General features: G+C 47.7%; 1 protein-coding gene across 1 annotated transcript in view; it reads left to right on the top strand.

Annotated features, from left to right (window-relative positions):
- sptbn5 (spectrin, beta, non-erythrocytic 5) overlaps positions 1 to 21,386 on the top strand; it is a 217,314-nt gene that overhangs the window by 176,266 nt on the left and 19,662 nt on the right. The window contains exons 38-44 of the mRNA XM_055641059.1: positions 3,929 to 4,084; positions 5,989 to 6,180; positions 7,385 to 7,474; positions 9,227 to 9,345; positions 12,809 to 12,923; positions 15,437 to 15,550; positions 19,452 to 19,573. Of these exons, the coding sequence (XP_055497034.1) occupies positions 3,929 to 4,084; positions 5,989 to 6,180; positions 7,385 to 7,474; positions 9,227 to 9,345; positions 12,809 to 12,923; positions 15,437 to 15,550; positions 19,452 to 19,573 (908 nt within the window). The remainder of the gene's footprint in view (positions 1 to 3,928; positions 4,085 to 5,988; positions 6,181 to 7,384; positions 7,475 to 9,226; positions 9,346 to 12,808; positions 12,924 to 15,436; positions 15,551 to 19,451; positions 19,574 to 21,386) is intronic.

The raw sequence follows: 21,386 nt of genomic DNA on the forward strand, positions 1-21,386 counted from the left end.
TTGCCTCTAGCCTAATGAGCCCAATCACTCATCACATCAGTCTGAAGAAGGGTCTCGACCTGAAACGTTGCCTATTCCCTCTTCAGCCCAACTTGCCCACACCGGCCAACATGTCCCACCTACACGTCCCACCTGCCTGCATTTGGCCTGTATCCCTGTAAACCTGTCTATCCATGTACTTGCCTAAATGTTTCTTAAACGTTGCAATAGTACCTATCTCAACTACCTCCTCCAGCAGCTCATTCCATACACCCACCATTCTTTGTGTGAAAACATTACCCCTCAAATTCCTATTAAATCTTTTCCCCCTCACCTTAAACCTATGTTCTAGGGTTCTCGGTTGCCCTTCTCTGGGCAAGAGATTCTGTGCGTCTATTCCCTCATGATTTTATACACCTCTATTAGATCACCCTCATCCTCCTGCGCTTCAAGATATAGAGTCCAAGCCTGCTCAACCTCTCCTTATCGCTCAGGCCCTCGAGTCCTGGCAACATCCTCGTGAATCTTCTCTGCACCCTTTCCAGCTTGACAACATTGGTCCTATAACAAGCAGATTGTTAAGGGTTTGGACATTAGCATGAGGCAGGAAACATGTTCCCGATGTTGGGGTAGTCCAGAACCAGGGGCCACAGTTTGAGAATAAGGAGTAAGCCATTTAGAACAGAGACGAGGAAACAATTTTTCTTAGAGAGTTGTGGGTCTGTGAAATTCTCTGCCTCAGAGGGCGGTGGAGGCAGGTTCTCCAGATGCTTTCAAGAGAGAGCTAGATAGGGCTCTTAAAGGTAGCGGAGTCAGGGGATATGGGGAGAAGGCAGGAACGGTGTACTGATTGTGGATGATCAGTCATGAATGGCGGTGCTGGCTCGAAGGGCCAAATGGCCTACTCCTGCATCTATTGTCTATTGTCTATTGTCTATAACATGGTGCCCAAAACTAGACACAATACTCTAGATGCGGCCTCAGCAATACAACTGCATACATGACCTCCCAACTTCTAAACTCAATGCTCTGACTGATGAAGGCCAACGTGCCAAAAGATTTTTTGTCTACCTTATCTGCCCGTAATGCCATTTTCAACAAACTAATTACCGATACTTCTGCCCCACAACACTCCCAGAGCCCTACCATTCACTCTGGAGGTTCTGCCCATGTTAGTGCTCCCAAAATGCAACACCTCGCGTCTCTCTGTATTAAATTCCATCAACCATTCCTCAGCCCACCTGGCCAACCGAACAAGATCCTGCTGCAATTTTTGACAACCATCTTCTCTAGCTACAATACCACCCACTTTTGTATCATCAGCAAAATTGCTAACCTTGCCATGTACGTTCTCATCCAAATCATTGATATAGATGACAAACAGCAATGGGCCCAGCACCGAACCCTGAGGCACACCACTAGTCACAAGCAGCAGCCTTCCACCATCACCATCTGCTTCCTTCCATGAAGCCAACTTTCTATGCCATTCAGCTATCTCTCCTTGGATCCCATGTGATCTAACCTTCCAGAGCAGCCTACCATGTGGAACCATGTTGAATCCATGTACACAACATCGACAGCACTGTCTTCATCGACCTTTTTGGGTGCATCTTCAAAAAACCCAATCAGATTTTTTAGTGAGACACAACCTCCCACATATAAAACCATGCTGACTGTCCCAAATCAGCCCTTGTCTATCTAAATGCATGTATATCCTATCCCTCAGAATACTCTCCAATAACTTTCCAACCACAGATATTAAGCTCTTCTTGCGTATGGCGTGCACAGCCTAAAGTTGTAGGACAACTTGTTCTGTTTGATCTTCTGTTTGTGCGTGCCAGGTTGATTGCACTGGCAGCAGCCTCTACCTACAGCCTGTCTGTCATTTCTATCTTTTTTTTAATTTTTAGTTAGTCCAAAGTCTGTTTTAGGGGGAAACTTTAACTTTTCTATGTGGGGGAGGGGGGCAAGGTAAGGGGGAAACCGTTTCCCAGTCTCTTCCTGGCGGGGACGCGACTATTTCTCCGAGTCGCGTCCTCGCCCCCCACCTCGCGGCCTACCAGCTGGATCGGAGCGGCCTTTCCTGCTGGGGACCGGGAACCGGACCAGGGCTGCTACAGCGGCGGCGCAGCGCTGGAGTCACCGCGGAGCGGGCGATGCCTACCTGTGTCGCCGTTTGGAGCTCTGGAGCGTTGGGCCGTTGCTCCAACATCGTGGAGCCCTGGTGCGGAGAGCTTCCAATGCAGGCGGCACTGAACAACATTGTGGAGTCCTGGGGCTCCTTGCAGAGTGTCTACAGCAGCAGTCTCCACCCGGCGCGGTCTATGGACTTTGGAAGCCGCAGACTCCGGTAGGAGGGGGCCGACTCTGGTGTCCACGTCGCTGAGGACGTCCCGCAGCCCCGACGTCGGACTTGTATCACCTCGGCGAGCGGTCCTGGACATCGGGCCGCCCGTAGCGGCAACTGTGGAGGGCTTGGGGAGGCCCTGACCACGGGGAACAATGGAGGAAGAGACTGACTTTGGTGCCTTCCCACACAGTGGGAAACTTTGATTCTGCTGTGGGGATGTTTTATGTTAAATTCTATAGTGTGTTGAGTCCCTTTTTTTATTGTATGGCTGTATGGGAATTTCATTTCACTGTGCCATCTGGCACATGTGATGAATAAATCTATCTTGTATCTTGTATTAGTCGAAACAGGGTGGGCCACGTGAAGGTTGCAATCTTCCACCCCAGATGTTAAGCTCACTGACCTATAGTTCCCAGCCTTTTCCCTGCAGCCCTTCTTGAATAGAGGCACAACATTAGCCACCCTCCAGGCTTCTGGCACCTCCTTAATAACCTTCCCGATGTTGGGGAATCCAGAACCAGGGGCCACAGTTTAAGAATAAGGGGTCGGCCATTTAGAACGGAGATGAGGAAAAACTTTTTCACCCAGAGAGTTGTGAATCTGTGAAATTCTCTGCCACAGAGGGCGATGGAGGCCAATTCTCTGGATTGTGTCAAGAGGGAGTTAGATAGAGCTTTTAAAGATAGTGGAATCAAGGGGTATGGGGAGAAGGCAGGAACGGGGTACTGAATGTAGATGATCAGCCATGATCACAATGAATGGCGGTGCTGGCCTGAAGGTGCTACTCCTGCATCTATTGTCTATTGTCTATTGTATTAAATTTTATAGCTCTCACCTTAAACCTACGCCGTCTGGTTCTTGATTCTCCTTCCCTGGGACAATGCCTGTCTGCGTTTACCCCATCTATACCTCATACCTGGATATAATTATCCAGTTGCTGCCTGACCTGATTCAGTTGATACTCTGAAGCACTTCAACATGTTCTGCCACATTAACTAGATGATTACCATTCAGTGTTAAAAGGCAAGAGGGAATTCGGGATAAGTATCAGATGGAGAAATGGAATTGCAGATGAATCTTGAAGCTAAATTCATCACGGAATGTGAAATATTGGTGAATATTTTTTCTGAAAGTATAAAAAGGAGAGAGCACAAAAATCAGGAAGGGAGGAGTGTGTAATGTCAAGCCAAGAATCCTGTGTAAGGATCCTCCGGCCTACTACCGGCCTACAAGGCCTACTCCGGCCTACTCCGGCCTACTCCGGCCTACTAGTGTGCAGCGGTAGAGTTGTTGCCTCACAGCACCAGAGATCCGGGTTCGATCCTCACTTTGGGTGCTGTCTGTACGGAGTTTGCACGTTCTCCCCGTGACCTGCGTGGGTTTTCTACAAGATCTTCGGTTCTCTCCCACACTCCAAAGACGTGCAGGTTTGTAGGCTAATTGGCTTGGTGTGAATGTGAAGTTGTGCCTAGTGTAGGGTAGTGTCAATGTGTGGGGATCGCTGGTGTGAGCGGACTCGGTGGGCCGAAGGGCCTGTTTATGCGCAGTTTCTCTGAACTAAACTAAACAAAAAATTTCTATCTGTATTTCATTTTCTAGGAGAAGGGCTGGATCACGGAAAGGATGCAGAAATTAAAGGATAATACCTCTACAGACATCAGCGACCTGCAGGGCAAACTGAAGCTGCTACAGAAGCACCAGGCCTTTGAGGCTGAGATCCTGGCCCACCAGGCTATTATTACAAATGTTACTGAGGTCAGGACCTTCTTCCTTTATCCATGTGAGAATCTAATTATCTTTCCACAATGAAATTCATTTAATGAGTTGCGGCTGCTCCTCTTCGACGTGGCTTGTGTGACAACCTCCCACGTAATTAAAAACCTCTTGTTCAGCCAGTGTCATTAATGGCGGCACAGTGGCGCAGCAGTAGAGTTGCTGCCTTACAGCGCCAGAGACCCGGGTTCCATCCTGACTACGAGTTACTTGTCTGTACGGAGTTTGTACGTTCTCCACCTGGCCTGTGTGGATTTTACCAGGATCTCTGATTTCCCCCCACACTCTAAAGACGTACAGGTTTGCAGGTTAATTGGCTTCTGTAAATTGTAAATTGTCCCTAGTGTGTGTAGGGTAGTGTTAATGTGCGGAGATCGCTGGTCGGTGCGGACTCGGTGGGCTGATGGGCCTGGTTCTGCGTTGTATCTCTAAACTAAACTAATGGCTAAACCTTACGTCCGATCCTCAGTCATGATTGCAGCAATTTCTCTAATGACACTGAAAGGGTAACAGGTTAGCCCTCTTTATCATTCAGAGAAGCAGCCCAAGATAGAGCAGCAATTGTCATCAGCTGCAGTATACTTCGTCTCAGTCCTTTGTATTTATTAGGGATTAAATGTAATCTGCAACTTGTTGCAACTCTGGATCTGTCTCATGCAGGTAGGCACAAAATGCTGGACTAACTCAGCGGGTGAGGCAGCGTCTCTGGAGAGAAGGAATGGGGGACGTTTCGGGTCGAGACCCTTCTTCAGACTGATGTCGGGGGAGGGGCGGGACAACAATAGATTGTAGTCGGAGACAGTGAGACTAGTGGGAGAACTGGGAAGGGGAAGGGGATGGAGAGAGAAAACAAGGCCTCTATCTGAAGTTAGAGAAGTCAATGTTCATACCGCTGGGGTGTAAACTACCCAAGCGAAATATGAGGTGCTGCTCCTCCAATTTGCGCTGGGCTTCACTCTGACAATGGAGGAGGCCCAGGACAGAAAGGTCAGATTAGGAATGGGAGGGGGAGTTGAAGTGCTGAGCCACCGGGAGATCAGGTAGGTTTATGCGTAGGTGTTCAGCGAAACGATCGCCGAGCCTGCGCTTGGTCTCGCCGATGTAGAGAAGTTGACACCTGGAACAGCGGATACAGTCGATGAGGTTGGAGGAGGTGCAAGTGAACCTGTCTCATGCAGGTTTGCTTTACCCCAGAGACCATCCTATCGAATATCTTCATGTTTTCCATGGCTTAACAGATGTCTCCCTAGTCTCTGAGTTAAGGGCCTGTCTCACATTCACGACCTAATTCACAACCTTTTTTTTTTCTTTTTGAGTTTCTTCCCAGAGGCAATTCGGACTGTAAACGCCTATCTCACCAGGGACTAACTCTACTGAACGTTTTTCCTTCCATTATTTATTATGTAAAAGAATATGTGTGTTATGATTGTGTTTATAATTTGTTTGGTTGTTTTGTTGTTTGTCTTTTGCACAAAAGTCCGCGAGCATTGCCACTTTCTTTTCACTGCACATCTCGTATGTGTATGTGACAAATAAACTTGACTTGACTTGACTTGACTTGACCTCTGCCGTGTTTGCCCTTGACTCATAGTCGTCACGAGGTCGTAGGTAGGTCGTAGCGGGCCGTGTTGCTAGTCGTAGGTACTAGTGGCATCAAGTAGGTTGGGGCGTTTTTTCTAGCCTGATGAAAAATGTCCACGAGTAAAAAAAGGTCATGAATTAGGTTGTGAAAGTGGGACAGGCCCTTCAGATGTTGGTCTGTTCTAGTTCCCAGCCCTGACACTTCCCAGCCCAGCCCTTCCTAAGGTGTCTGTCACTGTTCTGTTTCTTTGGTGTCACTTTGAGTATGTTACCCTAACTGTGCCCTTTGTATGTTGCCACTGAAGATAGGTGAATTGCTACTATCGGGCCATCATCCCAAATCCAACGAAATCCACCGCAGTTTGCGGCAGCTCCTGGACAGTTGGGAACAGCTGAAGGTAGCGGTGGCTGCACGCGGCAAAATGTTGGAGGAAAACCGGGATTTCCTGGAATTCCTGCAAAAAGTCGAGCAAGTCGAAGCATGGATCAGAGAAAAGGTAGGAGCGGCGGGAATTCTTCAGTTTCCTTTTGTCATAACCTTTAGTCCTTCCAGTCTTCTGGTGGAGTTGCAGTGTAATTCTTGCGCGGAGACCAGGTTTCACAGAATGACTGTCTTTATGGAGTCCAGAGGTTCTCGGCTACCACAAACGCAACCTCTCGGCTGGACAACTGGAATAGTTGTAACTGCCCAAGTTATTAAGTTATTAAGCAAGCATCTGGTGTTACCGTATTTTTAAATAGATCTCTACACCCATGTCTAGGAAGGAACTGCTGGTGCTGGTTTAAACCGAAGATAGACACAAAATGCTGGAGTAACTCAGCAGTGACGTATCGGGTCGAGACCCTAAGTCTGAAGAAGGGTCTCATAGAAACATAGAAAATAGGTGCAGGAGGAGGCCATTCGGCCCTTCGAGCCAGCACCGCCATTCATTGTGATAATGTCTGATCGTCCCCAATCAATAACCCGTGCCTGCCTTCCCCCCATATCCCTTGATTCCACCAACCCCTAGATCTCTATCTAACTCTCTCTTAAATCCATCCAGTGATTTGGCCTCCACTGCCCTCTGTGGCAGGGAATTCCACAAATTCACAACTCTCTGGGTGAAAAAGTTTTTTCTCAAATGACCTCCCCTTTATTCTAAGACTGTGGCCCCTGGTTGTGGACTCGCCCAACATTGGGAACATTTTTCCTGCATCTAACTTGTCCAGTCCTTTTATAATTGTATATGTTTCTGAAAGATACCCCCTCATCCTTCTAAACTCCAGTGAATACAAGCCTAGTCTTTTCAATCTATCCTCATATGACAGTCCCGCCATCCCAGGGATCAATCTCGTGAACCTACGCTGCACTGCCTCAATCACAAGGATGTCCTTCCTCAAATTAGGAAGGACATCCTTATGATTGAGGCAATGCAGCGTAGGGGTCTCGACTCGGAGATGCAGCCTACCGATGTCGCTTTATTCGGTTCTTAAGTTTTTCTGTGCCTGATTATTTATATTGGGGCTCCCTATGCAGAAAATTGATCAGGGACTGAACGAAGGTTGAATATTTTATAATAAAAGCAGAAGATGCTGGAAATGCGCAGTGGGTCACACAGTCACGTTCACGAGGAAGCAGACTCACCTTTGCGCAGCAAACACTTCACCGGAGCTGAATTTTGCGTTTGTCATTATTTTGTGTTTCTTTCTGTCCACTTGCAGGAGGTGATGATCAGTGTGGGAGACGTTGGCAAGGACTATGAACACTGCTTACAGTTGCAGAAGAAGCTCAATAAGTTCCGTGGAACTGGGGTAGGTACAGGCCTCAGAGCACCATGGCCTAGCAGGTATAAACTCAAAATGCTGGGGGAACTCAGCGGGACAGGGAGCATCTCTGGAGAGAAGCAATGGATGACGTTTCGGGTCGAGACTCTTCTTCAGACTGATAGTCAGGGGAGAGGGAGATATGTACGGGTAAGGTGTGAAAACGAGACATCAATGGAGACAAAGCTCAAGGAAAATGTAGAATAGATCATTGTTAGCTAGGGGAAGTTGACAACGAGGTATATAAAGATAATATTTATCAATGAGGACAGTCAGACTGGTCGGAGAATTAGGATAGGGGGAGGGGATGGAGAGAGAGAGGGAAAGCGAGGGTTACTTGAAGTTAGAGAAATCAATATTCATACTGCTGGGTTGTACGTTGCCCAGGTGAATATGATGTGCTGTTCCTCCAATTTTGTGTTGTCTGCCCAAGTGTTTGCACATTGAATGGTAAGTGTGACACGACGGTGCCACTTTCACGCCTACTCTGCACACTAGTGCAATTCAGGGGCCTGTCCCACTTAGGCGATCTTTTAGGCAACTACAGGCGACTAGGCTGTTGCCACGTGGTCACCGGGGTGTCGCCTGTATGGTCGTGAGTCGTCTCCTCAGTCTCCAAAGAGTCGTAGCGTCTTTCTGGTTGCCGCTGGATTTTCAACATGCTGAAAACCTTTCGGAGACAGTCGGCGACAGTGAGTTTGACGCCAATGAGCGTAGCTTGACTTCCCCTGACATAGGTGCTGTTGTAGTTGTCGCCAGGTGACGTAGGTTGTTAAAGTAACGATTCTATTTTAAATGTTATGTTCAAGGGGGGGTTTTCGATGACCTGCTACGACTATGACAGTCGCCTAAAAATGGCCTAAGTGGGACAGGCCCTTCTCAGTGGTAAATTAACCTACCACCTCTGTCAGGTGACTTTCAGCTTGAGAGACCTGGATTTGTCCCTGACCGTGAGATTGTGTGGTCTCCCTGTGATCTACAGCAGTGCGTTCCCTTCCAGACCCTGGAAAGTTAATTGACTGAAGTAAATTGTCCCCTTGGCAAACGTGACAAAAAACATTTGGCGGGGAGACAATAAAGGTGAAGGGAAGTGTTTAAGAAGGAACTGCAGATGCTGGAACAATCGAAGGTAGACAAAAATGCTGGAGAAACTCAGCGGGTGCGGCAGCATCTATGGAGCGAAGAAAATAGGCAATGTTTCGGGCCGAAACCCTTTTTCAGACTGATGTAGGGTGGGGGGGGGGGGGGGGGGGGGGGCATAGAGATGAAAGGAAAAAGGAAGAGGAGGAGCCCGAGGCTGAGGGAGAGCTGAGAAGCGGAGGAGACAGCAAGGGCTACCGGATATGGGAGAATTGTCCTGGGACTTCTCCATGGCCAGAGTGAGCACCACCGGAAACTGGAGGAGCAGCACCTCATATTCTGCTTGGGCAGTCTGCACCCTAGCGACTTGAACATTGACTTCTCCAATTTCCAGGAGGTGGTTGAGGCTGGGACTATCTCAACGTTTAAGAAACAGTTAGACAGGTACATGCATAGGACCGATTTGGAGGGATATGGGCCAAATGCAGGCAGGTGGGACATGTGGGCAAGTTGGGTTGAAGGCCAGTTTCCACGTTGTATTACTCGATGACTAAGCCTTCTTCAGAGTTCCTCCAACTTTATGTTTTGCTCATTCCCGAGGGTGGATCTTGTGGTGTTGAGGTGATGCCTGAATATTGACCCATCTGTGCTCTTCCATAGGACGTGACTGTGGATGATGCCCACATCAGGACCATCAACAGCCTGGCCATCAAGCTGGAGAAGAGGAACAAAGACGACCTTGTAACCATCCTCCAACGCAAGCAGCAGTTGAACGAAAGGTCATCCTCTCCTCTTCACATTCACAATGAGGTGTCAGAGCCTGGCAAAGCCTCACGGCAAAGACAGCCATCACCTTACAACACACTTGCAAAGATCCCACCATTGGCCTGGCCAGTACTGAGCTACCAGCTGGCCCATCACAATAGGAGCTCTGGTTGTCCTTAATTTGGTTGGGATTGCAGTGGAATTAACTAAACATGCGGCCTGTTAGAACATTCAACATTTTCACATGGCATAAATTGTCCCCTCTCCAACTGTTATACGGTGGAACGGACTTGACGACAAACAGGGACTTAAATTGTTGAAACTCTTTGCAGCCCGGATTCTGCTTTGCTTTTTTTTTCCTTTAGTTTAGGGGGTTTTGTTTTTTTGTTTTTTTCTTTTTTTCTCTTTTTTTTTACATGGAAACATAGAAAATAGGTGCAGGAGGAGGCCATTCGGCCCTTCGAGCCAGCACCGACATTCATTGTGATCATGGCTGATCGTCCCCTATCAATAACCCGTGCCTGCCTTCTCCCCATATCCCTTGACTCCATTGGGCCCTATCTAACTCTATATAGGCTCTATCTAACTCCCTCTTAAATCCATCCAGTGACTTGGCCTCCACTGCCCTCTGTGGCAGGGAATTCCACAAATTCACAACTCTCTGGGTGAAAAAGTTTTTTCTCACCTCAGTCTTAAATGTCCTCCCCTTTATTCTAAGACTGTGGCCCCTGGTTCTGGACTCGCCCAACATTGGGAACATTTTTTCTGCATCTAGCTTGTCCAGTCCTTTTATAATTTTATATGCTTCTATAAGATCCACCCTCATCCTTCTAAACTCCAGTGAATACAAGCCTAGTCTTTTCAATATTTCCTCATATGACAGTCCCGCCATCCCAGGGATCAATCTCGTGAACCTACGCTGCACTGCCTCAATCACAAGGATGTCCTTCCTCAAATTAAGAGACCAAAACTGTACACAATGCTCCAGATGTGGTCTCACCAGAGCCCTATACAACTGCAGAAGAATCTTTTTGTTTTTATCTTTTTGTTTTTATGCATATAAGTTCTCTTATAAACACAACTATATTTACATAGAGACCGAGAGGTCTATATTCAATGTGTATGTTGACACTAGACTCATATTTAGGTTATACCTGCCATTAATGTAACCCTGATCCCTATGATTCAATATCACTGCTATGTTTATCATTACTTTTGTTTTTGGTTTGGAAAAAAACGTATAAAAAGATTTTAAAAGAAAGGAAGATACAGGACATAGACCAGTACAGCACAAGAACAGATGTGCTGAACATGATGCCAAGATCAACTCTCATCTGTCTGCACATAAAACCATATCCCTCCATTCCCTTCCTATCCATATGCCTATCCAAAAGTCTTTTAAATGCTACTATTGTATCTGCCTTAACCACCGTTGCACATTCTAGGCACCCGCTTGCCCTGCATATCTCTTTTTTAACATTGCTTCTCCAATTTTAAAGCTAAGCCTTCTACTATTTGATATTTTTCAATCCTGAGCAAAATGTTCTGACTATCTAACTTATCTATGCCTTGAGGGAGTGCAGCGAAGGTTCACCGGGTTCATTCCTAGGATGGCGGGACTGACATACGATGAAAGAATGGATCGACTGGGCTTGTATTCACTGGAGTTTAGAAGCATGAGAGGGGGTCTTATAGAAACAAAAAAATCATTATGGGATTGGACAGGCTAGATGCAGGAAAATCTTTCCCAATGTTGGGGGAGTCCAGAACAAGGGGGTCACAGTTTAAGAATAAGGGGTAGGCCATTTAGTGCTGAGATGAGGAAAAACTTTTTCACCCAGAGGGTTGTGAATCTGTGGAATTCCCTGCCCCAGAGGCAGTGGAGGCCAAGTATTCAAGAGAGAGTTAGATTTAGCTCTTGGGGCTAACGGAATCAAGGGATATGGGGAGAAAGCAGGAACGGGTTACTGATTTTGGATGATCAGCCATGATCATATTGAATGGCGGTGCTGGCTACTCCTACACCTATTTTCTATGTTTCTATTTGTGTTGCCACTTTCAGAGAGTGATGGGCTTGGACCACAAGACATCTTTGTACATCAATGTCATTAAGGGTCATGCCATTAATTGTATATCTTCCCCAGACCCCAGGAATGAGTGGGTTAACCTATGATGAGCATTTGTCGGCACTGGGCCTGTACTCGCTGGGGTTTAGAAGAATGAGGGGGGACCTCATTGAAACGTACAGAATAGTGAAAGGCTTGGATAGAGTGGATGTGGAGAGGATGTTTACACTAGTGGGAGAGACTAGGACTAGAAGCCATAGCCTCAGCAAAAAAGGATGTTTAGTTTATTTTATTTTAGAGATAGAACGTGGAAACAGGCCCTTAGGCCTACCGGGTCTACGATGACCAGCGATCCCCGCACACTAACACTATCCTACACCCACTAGGGACAACTTTTACATTTACCAAGCCAATTAAACTTCAAAGGTAGACAAAAATGCTGGAGAAACTCAGCGGATGAGGCAGCATCTATGGAGCGAAGGAAATAGGCAACGTTTTGGGCCGAAACCTTGCCTATTTCCTTCGCTCCATAGATGCTGCATCGCCCGCTGAGTTTCTCCAGCATTTTTGTCTTCATTCGATTTTCCAGCATCTGCAGTTCCTTCTTAAACAAAACCTTCAAACCTGTTCTTTTAAGAAGGAGATGAGAAGAACACTAGATGCAGGAAGATTGTTCCCGATGTTGGGGAAGTCCAGGACAAGGGGTCACAGTTTAAGGAAAAGGGGGAAATCCTTTAGGACCAAGATGAGAAAAACATTTTTCACGCAGAGAGTGGTGAATCTCTGGAACTATCTGCCACAGAAGGTAGTTGAGGCCAGTTCATTGGCTATATTTTATGAGGGAGTTAGTTGTGGCCCTTGTGGCTGAAGGAATCAGGGGTTATGGAGAGAAGGCAGGTACAGGATACTGAGTTGGATGATCAGCCATGATCATATTGAATGGCGGTGCAGGCTTGAAGGGCCGAATGGCCTACTCCTGCACCTACTTTGTTTGTTTCTATGTTTCTAACACAAAAAGCTGGAGTAACTCAGCGGGTGAGGCAGCATCTATGGAGAGAAGCAATTGGCAACGTTTCGGGTTGAGATCCATCTTGACCAATTCCTTCTCTCTCCAAAGATGCTGCCTCACCCGCTGACTTACTCCAGCTTTTTGTGTCTAACTTCGATTTTACCAGCATCTGCAGTTCTTTCTTAAACAGGAGATGAGGAGAAATGTCTTGAATCAGAGGGTGGTGAATCTCCTTCACCCCTCTCGCTCACTCCTCTGCTAGGCCATGGTCCCAGGCCTTGTCCCCCTCATGCCCTTCTTTCCTCTGCCCTTTGTATCTCAAGTCCCTCTCGTTCCCTCAGCTCCAACATGCCCTGTCCAGCTCGTCCTCTCTGCTCACTGCCTCCTCCGTCTGTCTTTCAGGTGGAACAGTTTCCAAGGGAACTTGACAAAGTACAGGAAAGAACTGGCCGCTGCCCTGGAGGTTCACGCCTTCATCAGAGAAATGGACGAAATTACAGAAAGGATGGGCGAGAAGGTGAGGACCGTGTGACCGGGCCGTGCCACAAACTCCGCCAACTCCTCCACCATGTCCTGCAGCCACCTACCCACTCCTCACTGACGGATACACGCGTCACAGGCTGAGCCGGCATATCATTGTCCATCGATAGATGCAAAAAGCTGGAGTAACTCCGCAGGTCAGACAGCATCTCTGGAGAGAAGGAACGGGGACGTTTCAGGCCGAGAAGGCTTTAAACCTGCATCTGCAGTTCCTTCCTACACATCTCATTGTCCATCCCTGGTTTCCCTTGACGGAGGTGGCGAAGAGCTGCCCTCTTCAACTGCTTCAGTTCGTGTACCCACAACACTGTTTTAGTTTAAACATAGAAACATAGAAAATAGGTCTACTCAAAATGCTGGAGTAACTCAGCGGTGACGTTTCGGGTCGAGACCCTAAGTCTGAAGAAGGGTCTCATAGAAACATAGAAAATAGGTACAAGAGGAGGCCATTCGGCCCTTCGAGCCAGCACCGCCATTCATTGTGATCATGGCTGATCGTCCACAATCAATAACCCGTGCCTGCCTTCTCCCCATATCCCTTGATTCCACTAGCCCCTAGAGCTCTATCTAACTCTCTCTTAAATCCATCCAGTGATTTGGCCTCTACTGCCCTCTGTGGCAGGGAATTCCACACGTTCACAACTCTCTGGGTGAAAACGTTTTTTCTCACCTCAGTCTTAAATGGCCTCCCCTTTATTCTAAGACTGTGGCTCCTGGTTCTGGACTGGTGATAAATTTCCAAGTCGGGATGAAGCGTGGCTTTGGGGGCTAACTCCAGGTGATGGTCTTCCAATGCTTCAGCCGCCCTTGTCCTTTTAGCTGGCAGAGGTGATATGTTTGGACGGAGCTGCCTGGAGAATCTTAGTGAGTTGCTGCAATGCATTATGTGGGTACACAGTGTTACGACTGTGCATTGGTGGTGGTGAGAGTGAGTGATTGTGGATGGGATGCCTGGCAAGCAGACTGTGACACACTGCATGGTGGGATCCCTCGCTGGGGGTCGCCGGAGGAGCGCTCCGACCGCCGGCCTGCGGCCTACCATATATTGGAGCCTCGGTCTCCGGTAAGGAGGTCGCCGATTTGGGAACTCAGAGTGTCCCGACGTCGGCGTTTCAACCATCCCGGCCAGAGGGCTTGAGGATTGGGCTGTCCGTAGCGGCCACTCAGGGCCCCGACCACGGGTGAACAAGGGAGGTGGAGGAGGAGGACTGTGTGAACTGTATTGCCTTCCACCACAGTGAAGAATGCTATGGTGGATGTCTGTGTTGAATTATGTTGTGTGTTGTGTCCTTTTTCAATTGTAACCCTGCATGGTAAATGACATTTTACTGCACCTTATGGAGCACGTGACAAATACATTTAAACTTGAACTTGGCGGCAAGCATTGGGAATATTATTGAAGCTGCACTCATCCATGCAAGTGGGGCAAGTTCAATTGCACGTGTCAGCGTGCGGAGTGAGGCAAGGCTAAAAGCCCTTCAGTAATCTCTCGCATGCGGGAAGTAGTTCAATAGTTCAGCGGTCCTTTATTTGTCACCTATGTAACTGCACGGTGAAATTCATTTTGCATGTGTTACACATGCGGGCACCGCCATTATTGGCGCCGTTATTCTAAGTCCAAAGTCCGGCCGGCCCTCGGGCTCGATGTACTGGAGCAGTTCCCGCAAACTAACGTCCCTCTCCTCTTCCATCTTGGCGCGCCTCCTGCAGCCTTCCTGAAGGTGTTGGAGGCATTACCCCAGTTCATTCACCCTCCTGACGGTCCTTGCTCCTCACGTCCGACTTCTCCAGCTCCCTCCCGGTCACGCCATCTGCCGAGCCTTCAGCCCGGTTCCCCCGTCCCACTGACTGATGAGACTTCGGGCGGGTGACATTCGGGAAGGCCTCCGCCACTCCAAAGGAAATTAAACATCACTCTCATCGAGTGAAGAGGATATGGTTTTAATGTTCATAGTTCCTGAACTGCACCCACTAATGTCCCAAAGCAAGATTTCCAAGGCTAACTGTTCCACTGGATTCCACTCCATTTGAAGGCCTGAATGTCCTTTCCTAAAACGTTCTTGCGCACATTTTATCTTTGTCTGCTTCATTGTCACCTTCCCCTATCTAACAATGATCTATTCTACATTTTCCTGGAGCTGCATCCCCTTTGATATCTCGTTTCCACACCTCACCCTTCCATATCTCTGTGTCTCCCTCTCCCCTGATTCTCAGTCTGAAGAAGGGTCTCGACCCGAAACACCACCCACTACTTCTCTCCAGTGATGCTGCCTGTCCTGCTGAGTTACTCCAGCATTTTGTGTCTATCTCCAGTGTAAACCAACACCTGCAGTTCCTCCCTGTGGACCTGCACTGTACCATGTGGTTTGTTATCTGTCCAGTCAAGATGCACTGGTTTGAGCATAAAGTCACTGCTGCCCACCCTCGTAGACAAGAGTTACTCCACTCGCGAGCAAAGCCAAGCCACTAATGGCCCGTCTTTATTCCCAGAGTCTGATGATGCAGGGACTGGACTATGGTCGGGATGTGGAAAATGTGGAGAAGCTGATAAGGAAACATAAAGAAACTGAACTGGAAATCACCGTTATCCGGGATAAAAAAGAGGTAAGTACTGACCGGGGAGCCGGAGACGGTGAAACTGACCAGGGTTCCAACTAAAAATGCCTCCTGGAATCTCCGTTTTTGTTTTGCCCCACACTCTTCCCTCCCCAATGTGCTTCCACACAGTGTCAAACTCCAGGCACCTTGTCCACCTGGCCATTCTGCAAATTCAGGACTCGAAACTGGGCGTTAGCAAGGAAGCAGGCCACTCTGCCCAAATTGTCCATGCTGGCCAAATTGCCTAACCAAGCTCGTCCCTCTTGCTTCCACTTGCTCCAAGCCTCTCCCTGTACGTGCCCCAATGTGTTATGAATGTTGGAGTTGTACCTCGTTCCCAGTCATGATCACAGCAGACTCCAGTGTTAACATCACTTGATGTTCATCTGGATTTTCAGAAAGCCTTTTGTAAGGTGCCACATGTGAGGCTGATGAGGAAGGTGAGAGTCCATGGTATGCAAGCTGGGCTTGTACACTCTGGAGTTTAGAAGGATGAGAGGATATCCTATTGAAACATATAAGATTATTAAGGATTTGGACACGCTAGAGGCAGGAAACATGTTCCAGATGTTGGGGGAATCCAGAACCAGGGGCCACATTTTAAGAATAAGGGGTAAGCCATTTAGAACGGAGACGAGGAAAAGCTTTTTCACCCAGAGGTTTGTGAATCAGTGGAATTCTCTGCCTCAGAAGGCAGTGGAGGTCAATTTTCTGGATGCTTTCAAGAGAGAGTTAGATAGGGCTCTTAAAGATAGCGGAGTCAGGGGATATGGGGAGAAGGCCGGAACGGGGTACTGATTGTGGGTGATCAGCCATGCTCACAGTGAATGGCGGTGCTGGCTCGAAGGGCCGAATGGCCTACTCCTGCACCTATTGTCTATTATTAACGGACAGATACTGGGATGGATAGCAGGTTGGCTGGATGGCAGAAGACAAAGAGTGGCAATAAAGGGGGCTTTTTCTGGTCGGCTGCCAGTGACTAGCGGAGTTCCGCAGGGGGCGGTGTTGGGGCCACTACTCTTCACGTTGTATATTAATGACTTGGATGAGGGGGTTGAAGGCTTTGTGGGCCAAGTTTGCGGACAATATGAAAGTAGGTGGAGGGGCAGGTAGTGTAGACAACAAACAATAGGTGCAGGAGGAGGCCATTCGGCCCTTCGAGCCAGCATCTCCATTCAATGTGATCATGGCTGATCATCCCCAATCAGTACTCCGTTCCTGCCTTCTCCCCATATCCCTTGACTCCGCTATCTTTAAGAGATCTAACTATCTAACTGTCTCTTGAAAGCAACCAGAAAACCAGCATCCACTGCCTATGAGGCAGATAATCCCACAGACTCACAACTCTCTGTGAGAAAAAGTGTTTCCTCAACTCTGTTCTAAATGGCTTGCCCCTTATTCTTAAACTGTAGCCCCTGGTTCTGGACACCCCCAACATCGGGAACATGTTTCCTGCTTCTAGCGTGTCCAAACCCTTAGTAATTGTATATGTTTCAATAAGATTACCATTCATCCTACTAAACTCCATAGTGTACAAGCCCAGCCATTCCATTCTATCAACATATGACAGTCCCGCCATCCTGGGAATTAATTTTGTGAACCTCTGCTGCACTCCCTCAATAGCAAGAATGTCCCTTAAATTTACAGACCAAAACTGCACACAATACTCCAGGTGTGGTCTCACTAGGACTCTGTACAACGGCAGAAGGACCTATTTGCTCCTATACTCAACTCCTCTTGTTATGAAGGCCAACATGCCATTCGCTTTCTTCACTCCCTGCTGTACCTGCATGCTTACTTTCATTGACTGATGAACAAGGACCCCCAGATCCCATTGTACTTCCTCTTTTCCCAACTTGACTCCATTTATATAGTAATCTGCCTTCCTGTTTTTGCTACCAAAGTGAATAACCTCACATTTATCCACATTAAACTGCATCTGCCATGCATCTGCCCACTCACCCAACCTGTCCAAGTCACCCTGCATTCTCATAGCATCCTCCTCACAGTTCACACTGCCACCCAGCTTTGTGTCATCTGAAAATTTGCTAGTTACTTTTAATCCCTTCATCTAAATCGCTGATGTATATTGTAAATAACTGCGGTCCCAGCACCGAGCCGAACAGGTCCCCACTAGTCACTGCCTGCCATTCTGAAAGGGACCCGTTAATCCCTACTCTTTGTTTCCTGTCTGCCAACCACTTCTCTATCCATGTCAGCACTCTACCCCCAATACCATGTGCCCTAATTTTGCCCACTAATCTCCTATGTGGGACCTTATCAAATGCTTTCTGAAAGTCCAGGTACACTACATCCACAGGCTCTCCCTTGTCCATTTTCCTAGTTACATCCTCAAAAAAATCCAGATTAGTCAAGCATGATTTCCCCTTCATAAATCCATGCTGACTCGGACTGATCCTGTTACTGCTATCCAAATGTGCCGCTATTTCATTTTTTATAATTGACTCCAGCATCTTCCCCACCACTGAGGTCAGGCTAACTGGTCTATAATTCCCTGTTTTCTCTCTCCCGCCTTCTTAAAAAGTGGGATAACATTAGCTACCCTCCAATCCACAGGAACTGATCCTGGATCTATAGAACATTGGAAAATGATCACCAATGTATCCGCGGTTTCTAGAGCCACTTCCTAAGTACCCCGGGAAGCAGACCATCAGGCCCTGGGGATTTATCAGCCTTCTGTCCCATCAGTTTACAAACACCATTTCCTGCCTAATATTGAGAAAGTAGGGACTCTGCTTTCAGACTTGGACAGAGTGGGCAGAGAAGAAGTGGCAGGTGGAATATAATGTAGCAAAGTGTGGAGTCCTGCATTTTGGTAGTAGGAATAATAGCGTAGACTATTTTCTAAATGGGGGAGAATCCAGAAATCGGAGATGCAAAGGGACTTGGGAGCGCTGGTGCAGGATTCCCAAAAAGTTAATCTGCAAGTTGAATCGGTAGTAAAGAAAGCAAACTCAATGCTAGCATTATTTCAAGAGGGCTTGTAAACAAAAACAGGGATGTAATGTTGAGGCCCTATAAGGCACTGGCCAGGCCACATTTGGAATATTGCGAGCAATTTTGGGCCCCATATCTGAGGAAGGATGTGATGGGTCTGCAGTGGGTCCAGAGGAGGTTTACAAGAATGATTCGGGTCCCCTTTTGGTCTTGGTGGCCATTTTCCAGGTCCACTCATTGTTGACTGTGGCCTACCCACGCTGGGACCTCACATTGCTCTTGCCATTGGATCCACCTCGCCCTCGATCTCTCCTCGCTCTCAGTGGTGTGGCGCCCACCGATGTCGGTGGCTGGGGACGAATCCTCCTCTGCCGTCTGAGTCCACAATCCGTGCACCACCTCCTTCTGCTCTGGGGATGGGGAGTCGCAATACTGGCTCCACATTACCACCTACTGCACTGGGGATTACATTATTGGGTCTACACCGGCCTCTTACTGCTCTAGGGTGAGAGGTCCACTTACCTCACTCCCTCTGGAGCAGAGATCCTGCTTTTTTTGTAAATCAAAAAATGGATTCAATTGTTAAAAATAATATGTACAAAACAATAAAAGAAACCAGAACCCACGACTATAATACGAGACAAACAAGTTTACTAAATGACCTACTGTACAACTATGTTACAATCCTTGTCAAGGATGCATTCAATGCTCCGCGGTGCCCAGCGGTCCCGGAAATCCCCCAGGGTGCCCGTGGACAGCGGTTAGTCTCTCGCTAGCACCACCCGGGCGCGGACGTAATCCCGGAAAAGGGGCGGGCAGCCGGCTCGGGTAGAGCCCTCTTCCGCCTGGAGTCATGACTCGCGGATGGCCAGCTTGGCCAGGCCAAAGCGGAGATCCGGCTGGAATTGTACGGCCTTTCATGTGTTTATGTTTGTGTATCTGTAACTAGGCACTGGAAGCCGATGCCAGGCCACTGTGTGAGTTCCGTTTTCCTCTATCCGACAAGCTGAGTCTGAAGAAAGGGGAGATGCAGAACAGGTGGCTTCAGCTGAAGAAGGAGGCCAAAGTGCGGTGAGTACATCTCCCAAGATGCAGGCTCAGACAGCGTGCACAGCAGGGGCTTGGGTTTATTTTGTGCCTTTTAATGTTCCAAGGAGTTTACAAGCGGAGAATAGTTTCTGGAGATAATATAGAAAAGATGGCCGTCATATCCCAGGACCAACAAACTGAGAATGGCCCAAAGCCTGCTCACCTCCTTAATCAATCTGATGCCGATATTGGAATTCTCTCCCATCTCTGATACTGGAAGGCAGTGGAGGCCACTGGATGTTTTCAAGAGAGAGTTTGATTTTAGAGCGAGTTTAATATTTCTAAACTATCACTTTAATGGGTTTATACATACGGTATTACAAAAAAAAACCTTTGAACTGCTTTTAAATATTATTAAATATTAAATATTTAAATCATTAACTTAATGGTCCTTGCCAGCATTAAGCTGTCAAAAGGCTGTTAGAAGGGTCTCGACCCAACACGTCCCCCATTCCTTCACTCCAGAGATGCTGTCTGTCCAGCTGAGTTACTCCAGCTTTTTGTGTCTGTCTTCGGTTTAAACCAGCATCTGCAGTTCCTTCCAACAACAAAAGGCCATGAGGTGTTCAGCGATTCTGACCTCAGGATCCATTGGTCGAGGCATTGCTGTTGCTTGCTCCACTTTGCTGAATGGCTGTGGACATGTGAGGATACGGGACGGGGGGTTTGAGAGAAGGTGAAGTTGGAAGGGGTTAGATGGTAAATGCAGGGAACAGGCCAGATATACAATCTGAGCCCCAAAATATTATCCCTATCAGTATTGCCGACTGAGGGATAGTTATTGGCCAGGAACAGCTTCCATGCTGTACTGGAAAGCATCATTTTGCAATCTTCTGTTTCAACAAAAAATAGCAACCTGCTCCGTGACCAGCCATCTTGTAGCATTCTCCAACATTACATTTGGGCTAAAAACAGAACATACAGGCGAGGCTTGGCAGCAAATGTTGAGAGAGAAATGTGGCCAATGTTTCAGGTCGATGTCTTCTCACCGATGTTGGGGCGTTTGCCTGAATCATTAACTGTCCGCAGCTGCTGTCTGACCTACTGTGTCTTCCCAGCATTTTCGGATATTATTTCCCATTTCCAGCATCGGTAGCTTTTCTTTGCTTTTGGAATACATTTGGAGTGAACCCATGATGTTGTCACGTAGAAGTGAGGGCATTATCTGTTGAGCCACTGTAGCAAAGATGATGAAAGGATGCCCAGGCAAGTGAGCGCAGTGCCTGTATGAGTTTAGTTCATTACTGTCACGTGTACCGACGTACAGTGAAAAGCTGTTGTTGCGTGCTAACCAGTCAGGGTAAAGACAATACATGATTGCAATCGAGCTATTCACAGTGTAGAGATACATGATAAGGGAATAACGTTTAGTGCAAGATACGGCCAGTAAAGTCCGATCAAGGATAGTCCGAGGGTCACCAATGTGGTAGATAGTAGTGTCCTGACAGAAGGGTCTGTTAAGACTATAGATTCCAGGGAGACAAGTGACTGCAGAGACTGGAATCTTCAGCAAAAACCAAAGGGCCTGTCCCATTTTTTTGGCACGTATCAGGGTCGCCGAAAGATTTAGAACATTTCAAAATCCAGCGGCGATAAAAAAAATGACACTTGAGGAGACACGGGCGTCAATACGTTGTCACGCCGTGACTGTTTCGGTGACCTGATACATCAGTCAATGATGACGGCAGTCACCAAAAATAATCGGCAAGTGGGACAGGCCCTTGAAGAGCTCAAGGAACTTGGGGTCAGGCAGCATCTGGTGGGATATGGACAGACAACTTTTGCGTTGGGGGAA

The sequence above is a fragment of the Leucoraja erinacea genome, chromosome 9, assembly GCF_028641065.1.
Source record: "Leucoraja erinacea ecotype New England chromosome 9, Leri_hhj_1, whole genome shotgun sequence".
Lineage (NCBI taxonomy): Eukaryota > Metazoa > Chordata > Chondrichthyes > Rajiformes > Rajidae > Leucoraja > Leucoraja erinaceus.